Source organism: Galeopterus variegatus, unplaced genomic scaffold, assembly GCF_000696425.1.
Source record: "Galeopterus variegatus unplaced genomic scaffold, G_variegatus-3.0.2 Scaffold1919, whole genome shotgun sequence".
Lineage (NCBI taxonomy): Eukaryota > Metazoa > Chordata > Mammalia > Dermoptera > Cynocephalidae > Galeopterus > Galeopterus variegatus.
The window spans coordinates 234430-243975 of record NW_007728030.1 but is presented as its reverse complement, the minus strand read 5'-3'; the positions used below and the strand labels follow the sequence as shown (position 1 = coordinate 243975).

General features: G+C 38.1%; 1 protein-coding gene across 1 annotated transcript in view; it reads right to left on the bottom strand.

Annotated features, from left to right (window-relative positions):
- The window catches only part of DERL1 (derlin 1), a 28729-nt gene that overhangs the window by 4148 nt on the left and 15035 nt on the right, over positions 1 to 9546 (bottom strand). The window contains exons 3-7 of the mRNA XM_008579592.1: positions 4884 to 4948; positions 3804 to 3830; positions 3100 to 3195; positions 1792 to 1844; positions 70 to 180 (exon numbers count right to left, since the gene is read on the bottom strand). Coding sequence (XP_008577814.1) covers positions 70 to 180; positions 1792 to 1844; positions 3100 to 3195; positions 3804 to 3830; positions 4884 to 4948 — 352 coding nt within the window. The remainder of the gene's footprint in view (positions 1 to 69; positions 181 to 1791; positions 1845 to 3099; positions 3196 to 3803; positions 3831 to 4883; positions 4949 to 9546) is intronic.

The following is a 9546-nucleotide window of genomic DNA, read 5'->3' as shown; positions in this document are numbered from 1 at the left end:
CTCTTATCAGGATAAATAAGAACACAGGAAGTAAAATGACTGTTAAAGGAGGGGGGGGGAAATACTTACAAAAACTGAGGTGTGGATAGAAAATTTCTTCCTCCCAAGTCCATTGGGTATCTGAACATTAAGAAGAAATAAAGATGTCCAACAAGATTTCCAATTAGCTCATTGATTACCCTGCAAAAAGAGAGCCAGATTAAAGACATTCAGGCAATAAAGTGAGATGCACCAAGTTTTAACGAATAGCATAAGGGAAGTGATCCTTCACTGCAGCCCATTCACAGTCCCTGGGTATTGATGACAGCTCCACAATGAGCCCTTTTGTAGTCTGAGTGGCAAATACATTCCAAGGGAGAGGGAAGATCAGTCCTGCTAAACCAATGAGGCCCATGGCTCTTCAAGGCCAGCAACCCTCTGACATCTCTTTCAAGCCCCAGTCCATCCTCAAAATATTGTTTTTGCTACTTCCTGCCTCAAGAGTCTAGGGAAGTTGAAAAGCAAGTTTCTGAATGCTTTCAGTCATGAATATTAAATGTGCAAAATGCAGGCAAATACGAAGGCTACTAAGAGAGACACATGGGAGTAAGGAAAAGATGCACAATAAATTCCTGCTCTCCCATTCCTGGAACCATGAAGCACTTCTCTCCTGCTTCTTGTATCCTTGAGTGTAAGGGACCACAGAGATCACTTAGGAAAGCTGACCTTCACCCTGTAATCCTAAAATAAACACTGACCTTCACTTTTCCCATGGCTTACATATAGGTCACCTCAAGATTTTATAAATCCATTCTTACTATTATATATCCTTCTTTGTCTTCACCTGCAACATGATTCCTGTTAGAGACAAACCAACATCTGCAACTACGCCCAGACTCTGCCTTCCTGGGTGGGAGAGCAGCCTTCCCAAGCTCAGAACGGGCTATGCTATAAACAGAGTTAGTCTGCTCAATTCATTCACTTCTCCCTATCAGTATGAAGAAAAAGTTAGGATCCCACAGAGCAAATATGTCAGACATATGAAGAATTCATCCCATTAAAACCTATTAAAATACTGAAAATATTTTATAGCATAAGAAATGGGAGTTCTTAGAATACCTGCATCTTGGTATCTTCCCTTTAAAATTCTGATGGGATACATTAAAGGTTTTCCTAAGTCTCAGCTCTAATTCTAGACCAACAAACTAGAAATTTAACCCTTCTTGGCCCAAGCTTCTATACTATCAAACCACTTACAAACTACTTCCCATCTGATAATTTGCATTTCTGTGACTGGTGAGCAATTTCCAGGGCATTCTGGAAATGCCTTAAGAATAAAAGACAGTAATTTTATGCATACCTGTCAGAAGAGTTAACTCAAACACAAATTAGGTCTATGTTTCCTCAATCTGGTTAGTGAATTCAGAAATAAATATTTATTCAAACACACACATATATAAGCATACTGTGTCTAACAATGAGCTAACAAAATTACAACCATTCAAAGTTAAATGTGCTTAAGGCTGGGAGTTTAGCTCAGCTGGTTACAGTGTGGTGCTGATAACACCAAGATCCAGAGTTTGATCCCTGTGCCAGCCATCCACCAAAACAACAAAATAACCACAATGTTCAAAGTGCTTAAAGCCCTGCAATTTAATCAGTTACATCAAAATAAAATTACTCCATAAGTATAAGGTTCTAATGCATCAATGCTGAGATTTTTTACTTTATAAAGATTAGAGAAAGAAGATAAAGATTAATGGAAGTTTTCCAAGGATTAGTTTCTAATTAAATAAATCTAATCTCACTTACGAGCCTCCAATGATATAGTTGAATCCAAGGATAACCCAGGGTAAATAACAGGCCTAGGAAAGAGTATACACAAATGTGAATAGCCACACCTAAAGAGGATACACCTGCTAGAGGGACTGAAATGGGTAATGATATATTGACAAGGGCTTTATATAAATCCTTTGGAAGGTCACTGCAAAATTTCTCGGATCAACCTAGAATCATTCCTGCTGTACTTAAACTTCCTATCTAAAACTATGCTTATTTGTATATTTACAACTGGACAGACAGAGTACTTTGCACATAGTTCAGATGCAATACATGCCATGCTGAATTAATATTAACAACCAGCTTCAGAAAGTAGATGAGCGTCCTATGGGTGGTGCTAAAAACATGGCCCATGACAGAAACACAGTAGGACTCCAACCTGCAAATTGTTACGAACTAAAAATACCCCATCTTTTTTAGGTTCTTCTTTTACATATCTCACAAAATTTCTTCGAATTTTTAACTCATTACACATTGACATCCTGAACTAATCACACTCTCCCAAACACCATACTAAGAGCAAAGGGAGTTGCAAGGAACTTCAAAAACTAGTAAAGAGAGGGTTACACATAAACAACTTTAAGGCTAAATTTGGTAAGTAATTCAGAGGAACACAAAGTATTATAAAAGCCCAAAAGCAAGACTAATTCCAGGCAGGAGACTCAGGAAATATGTTCGGTCCAAACAAAAATTAAGAATGGGTAGATCTGCTATTTACCCTAAGTGATTCAACTGTGCAGTATATGCATGTGTTGAAACAATGCACTGTACCTGACAAAAATAAATATAAATAAAATTGAGGGAAAAAAAAAGAATGGGTAGGATTATATGAGGAAGAGAATCGAAAAGATGTTACAGGTGGAAAAGTGTGAAAGAAGGTATAGATGGAAGTGTTTGGGGGCAAAAACCAATCTGTTTTAGCAAGTGTAAAGCTCATAACAGGGAGAGAGGGATAAGAACAGATTTTAAAAGGCGGGGTTTCATGAGTATCTTTCCTTCTCTCTCTCTCTCTCTCTCTCACACACACACACAGAGATCACTCAGGGACATAACCCTGAGGGACATGAGGTACAGAAGGAGTGGAGAAGTAACAGCAGTCAGCAAGGGCCTCTGGGTTGGCTAAAGAAATAGAACTGGGACTGAGGGGAAAGAGGGTCTTGTCTATGGTACACTGCTCTGCAGTGACCTCTTCTGGATGAGTCAGAAAGTACATCCCTGGGCTTAAGAGAGGGATTTCTGCAAAGACAAATAAATGAAGTTTTTCCAACTAAGGTAAAGTACCTTAAATCGTGTTCCAAACCAAAACGATACAATCATGTCTCTGTTCAGCTGGGCCCAGACATAAAGTACTGACATGATCAAAGGAATCATCAGCAACTGCAAAAGAAGTCAACATGTAAAAACTAGGCTCCAGAGGCACTAAGAGAGGCTTAGCATAAATCTACTATGCTTTTTACTTTTTACCCCTCCTCTTCAAAAAATATTTTCATGTGGGTATTCAAAAACCAAAAGGAAATTCAGCTAATCAGAATGATAAATTGATGCTATTATTTAATTTATCATACAATGAATGCTAAAAAATCCTATAATAAAATACAACACAATCATTTTAGATGGATTCAGAAATATCAGGGTAAGCTCTGTTGCTTGCAAAAATTAGGCAACAAAGCTATATTTACCATATAATCTCAATCTTTAAAAAATACATATCCACAGACATGCCCAGAACACTGGATAACCGTTATTCTCAATGTTCAAATGTAATAAAGAAGCCAGAAATGAGAAAAAAAAGCAATGATTTAGATAAGTCATGTAAGATCTTCAAGGTTTTGGCTGACTTAAAATCTTCAAAATAAAACAGCTATAACTTTATAATTTCAAAACACCCACATAATCTCATAGTTAGTGCAATTTCTGTCAAAGGCCAATAATAGTAAATATGAAACATATAAAAGGGCAAAGAGATAGTTTAAAAGGACACTTACCTGCATATCCATTGCTAAGCCAGTAATCTTGATTGGTAAAGTTAAAGATCTGATATAAAGAATGCATTCTGTACCTAGTCAAGACGGGTTATTTTCCCCCTTTTAAATGTTAATTTCATTCTAATGTTCTGAAGGAAAACACTTTTCTATAGTTCAGATTGCTTAAAACATCCCAAAACACAAAGGTATCTAATAATCATCATTATGAGTATTCCATTAGACTATGCTAAGACAAGAAAATGGTAGAAATTAACAGCTTTGACATATGACAGTTTGGTCACCTGGCATCCTCTTTCCCTCTCCTTGCCACTGCTTTGCAGAATCTCTCCTTCAAATAGAGGATGGAGATGGCTGTCCCCTTTGAAATAAATAATGATTTTATTCATATTCAGGACTCTAGAGCATGGCCGAAATCCAAAACAATTTTTTTCTTCCCTTAAAGGATGGGAAAGGGCATCCAAAGTGTCACGCTTTCTGGCTCTTGGCCAAGTTTAAGTGGGAGCTGAGTCCAAAGGCAATTGTGAGCTCACCAACTTCTGCTCCTCTTGCCATCTGTAACAGCCCGCCGTTGGAAGGCTGCTGACGGCTGTGGTTAAACAAAGCAGAGATGTACTGTGTCCCGTCTCAGAGCTGGGTACTTTACTGAGGGACTGAATTGCTACTTGTTACCCCAAGAGGAAGACAGCAGTGAATCAGAAAAGGATGCTGATTGCAAATTAATTTTCTGATAAGGATCACAGATTTTAAAAGCTGTCTCATGGTACAGAATCTCTTGGTGCTTCAGTCAACAAGCTGTCACACATGAGAACACAGAGAACTGGGAACAAGAGGGAACAGTAATAAAACTCAACCAAATGTGGAAAAATCCTACAAAGGCAATGGTGAGCGACTGCATCACTCAAGGGCTATAGGATTTACTACAGATTTTAAAAAGAACTTTAATTATTCTTCATCATTAACTGTAGTAAACAAAAGATACAAATACTATAATTCATAAAGTTTTTAAAGAATAATGTCTATTTCCCCCAAACTGTAAAAAACTGGGTTATTTCTGGCCCAAAATAACAGACTGAAGGATACGACGATGCAAATCCAGTTAAAGAGAAGCATAAATAAATAGTCTGCTGGCCTCCCATCAAAAGCTCCTGGAAACAAAAATAAGCCAAATGTCATGGTTCAGAATTTCAGAACAAAGTAACATCTATGTACAGAAACACTTCAAAAAATTAGAGAATGCCAAAATGAGAATATTTTTTAAAATTGCTCTTCTCAAGAAAAGTGAATTTTTTTCTTCACTTGGTTTTTTCTTCACATGGTTTAGAAAATATCTAAACCATGTCCTCAATAAAGCCCTGAACCAAAGTCACCTGAGTAAGGTTAATCTATAGTCTCCTAACTGAATTCCAGTAAGTAACATGCTCTAACTACCAAGGGCTAAAACAGACCCAAAGAGAGGACAGTCAATTCCACAGTTACTAAGCCCCCCATCCCAAAGACCAGTGAGGTCCCCCTGAATTCCCTCCCTCACAGTGTGGCGGCCTTTCCTTCTTGGCTCTCTTCCTGACCTGATGGACACATTTATGATTACGTGGTTAATCCCTGTCTCCCTCCACTAGATCATAAGCCTGTCAGAGAGGAACCATGTCTGTTTGCTTACCATTGTGTCTCCTCCAGCATGACTACATTGGGAGGTACTTACTATTATGAGACACACATATACACACACACACACAACCCCAGTCCCTGTCTTCCCAGAGCTTACATTCTAGCAAGGGGAAGCAATGTGGGGAAGGGGGAATAAAGGGACAGTCAAACCTTCCCACAGCCTCTGACTCTTACTCCTCACTCCTCCTATTGCACTTGCGAGGTCGAATGGAAAGACCTATGACCTGCTTTTTACAGATGAGTAAATAAAGCTAATGACCACAGTCACACAGCTTATTAGACACAGAGTGAAGTTTAGTGCCCTTCTCACTGCACCATATACCAGGCTCTCTCTTATTACTGGGCAGAACAATCAACAACGACCCAGCTCTCTCTTCTAAGGAGGATTCCTAATGCCTTCAGCTGGAAGATTTTAAGAGAAGCAGAGAAAAGAAACAGAAATGGCTGTAAGGTCACTCTAGCTCAAATGTTATCTTCCCTCCCCTCCACACCACATTGCAGTTACATGATATAGCTAGTCAAATTAAGAAAAAAAAAAAAATCCTACCAAGTGTCAGAAAGGCAGAAAGATATATCTAAAAGAAAACAGGTTTCCAGCAAGAGTCTTTCCTCTCCTTTACTTCTCCCTTGTTACCTCAAAGGTACACTTCAGCAACAGTGTTGAGAATGCTTGGTGCATTCTTATTCACTATGATGAATCAGCGCTGAAATTCTGAATTTTAATAATAGTTCTGCTTCTTTTGATGTGGTTTCAGCTTTGTGATTTCTAAGGATTCTTTAGATTGAGTATTTAAAATATTGTAATCACATGAACTACAGTACTATATTATTTGGCATGCTTTCCACTGGGAATTTACAAATTAAATGGTCTCAAATTGCAGATCTCCAGTTCAAATCACAAACCTCATAAATAAGCCAACACTGCTATATACTCAACAATTTAGGGCTGGCCAGTTAGCTGACTTGGTTAGAGTCAGGTGCTGATAACTCCAAGGTCAAGGGTTCAGATCTCCCTACTGATCAACCACCAAAAAAAACCCAAAAGCTAAAAAAACAACAAAATATAGAAAGGCAGGAAAATATGCAGGTGGCAAACACTTTTTCTTTTTCTTTGACGGTAAGGGGATCACAACTCTCCGCACGGTGTTGTCTGCACCACGCTCTGCTAGTGAGCGCACCGGCCATCCCTATATAGGATCCGAACCCGTGGCCTCGGCACTACCAGTGCCACACTCTCCCAAATGAGCCACGGGGCCGGCCCAGCAAACACTTTTTCAAAACGTTAATTTAAGGGCCGAGCCCGTGGTGCACTCGGGAGAGTGCGGCGCTGGGAACGCAGCGGCGCTCCTGCCGCGGGTTCGGATCCTATATAGGGATGGCCGGTGCGCTCACTGGTTGAGCGCGGTGCGGCCGATCTCAAAAAGGACAAAAAAACAAACAAACAAACAAACAAAAACATTAACTTAAGTCTGTAGGGTCAAAAGGAAACTGGAATTGATAAACCTGGGTTCCCATCCTAGCTGTGTTACCTCCAAACCACTCCAAACCACTGTTTTCTTGTCTATGAAATAAGAGGGTTAAATAAAACAATCTCAAAAGTTCCTCTCTATATGTTCATAGCAACATAATTCATAATAGCTAAAAAATGAAACCAAGTCAAATGTCCATCAACTGTTGAATGGATAAACAAAATGTAGTATATCCATTCAATGGAATCTCATATGGCAATAAAAAGGAATGAAGTACTGATACATGCTACATGGAAGAACCTTGAAAACATTGTCAAGTAAAAAAAGCCGGTCACAAAAGGCCACATACTGTTTGATTCCATTTATAAGAAATGTCCAGAATAGGCAATCTAAAGAGGCAGAAAGTAGATTAGTGGTTTCCTAAAGGTTGCAGGGGAGGAGGGGGTTGAATACAAATGAGGAATAGCTGCTAATGGGTACAGGATTTCTCGCTGGGGTGACAAATTGTTATAAAATTGATTGTGATAATGATCGTACAATTCTGTGAATACACTAAAAACCATTGAATTGTACACTTTAAATGAGTGCACTGTCTGATATGTGAGTTATATCTCAGTAAAGCTGTTTAAAAATGCCTCAGCATAAGCATTTCAAAATGCTCTGTGACTGGTGAGTAGAGAATGATGGGGCAACTTTTAAGAATCAAAGCAAACAAAAGAGACTAATGGTCTAATAATCCCACAGATTTGTCTTAAATGTTATTCAGATAAAATAATAATACAAATTAGTTGTATTATCTGATTAGGAAATAGGGATGGGAAAAGGGGTTCAAGGACCTTAAGTAAGCTAGAGAAGCCAATTAAAAATAAAAAGTGGTCATGGAATTATTGTAATTTAGATTTAATAATAGTATCAGAATTATTTTTTAAGTCTTTATATTTCAGAGATAAATACTGAAATGTTTATGAATGAAATGATACCATGTCTCTAGCATTTTGATTCAAATAATAAGGGTGGGGTGGGGGATAGCCATGGATACAGATTAAAAAAAGACTGGCTAAGAGATAACTGTTACGGGTAGGTGATAGCTAAATAGGGGTTCATACTGACACATGCTACAACATGGCTGAACCTTGAAAACACGCTAAGTGAAAGAACCGAGTTACAAAAGGACATATAAAATGGGGCTGGCCTGTCAGCTCACTGGGTTGGAGTGTGCTGTTGGTAACACCAAGGTCAAGGGTTCAGATTCCTGAACTGACCAGCCACCAAAAAAAGAAAAAAAAGGCAGTGGAAAAGGACATATGAAATGTCCCCCGTAGGCAAATTCATTTTCACTGAAAGTTGATTGTGGTTGCCAGATGCTAGGAGGAGAGGCAGGTAGGATGGAGGGTGACTACTTTGGGTTTTGTGGGGGGATGATGAAAATGTTCTGGAATTAGGTTGTGGTGACGGTTATATAACATTGTGAACAGACTAAAGACCACTGAGTTGTCAATTTAAAATGGTTAAAATGGTGAGTTTTATGTCACTTGAATCTGATCTCAGTAAAAAGGCGAAAAAAAGGTTCATTAGTCCTCTCTACTTTTGTACGTGTTTAAAAATTTTCCATAATAAAGTTTTAAATAACTGGTCATTGATCATCCACACTTAATCTAGTTTACTACTGATATATTTTTTTAAATTACTCCAATAACTTAATCATCAATTAAATTATATCAGAAGGTTAGAATGAAAATCATATGAGGGTTCAAAAAGTTCATGGAAGAATTTGTATTACCTTTTAATTCTATTTTTCCATGAACTTTTTGAAGTATCCTCACATATTCTGGAAGATTTAAGGATCAAAAACCTCTGATACAATGGTGAGAGGCCTAGTTGTCAGCTGTACCTCAGCCAAGTCACTTCATTTCCTTGAATCTACATCTACTATTCTTCCTGTAAAACTCAGGGAACGAGCTAGGTCCCTCCCAACAATAATAATCTATGACCCTACACTTTGTACGAATATAGTTTCTTTATTTGTTTTTAAAAAGCACCTAGGGAGCTTGCCAGTTAGCTTAGGTGGTTGGAGTGCAGCCTTGTAACTTCAGGGTCATGGGTTCAAATCCCTGTACCAGCCGGCCACCAAAAAAAGAAAAGAAAAAAAAAACCACCTAAGGGCAAATGCCAATTTAAGGGAAAACTGTATTTGACACCAAATGCTCATCCTACTATTTCCCTGCAGTTATGAGATTGATTTGCAATTCTCAAATATATGAACACTGACTTAGATTTCAGGGTGGTTCAGAATTCTCTATCCTGAGCTAACAGCAAGCAGGTTTATAAAGTCTCTGAAGTCAGCCAACCTTTTCAAAATCATTTAGGCTTAGGAAAATTATATTCATATTTTGACATAGCATATCAATTTATAGCTTCTTAGCATATGCAACTCAGAACAGAATATAAGGTATTGTAGGAAATAAAAAACAGTTCAGTAACATACTTTTAAGAAAAGATTTTTATAGCTTATCCATAACATCATATAAGTAGCCATATCTGATAAACTACCATATTATTAAATTACGGCTACCTATTTTAAAGTTCACTGTTTGAATTACAGAGGATAA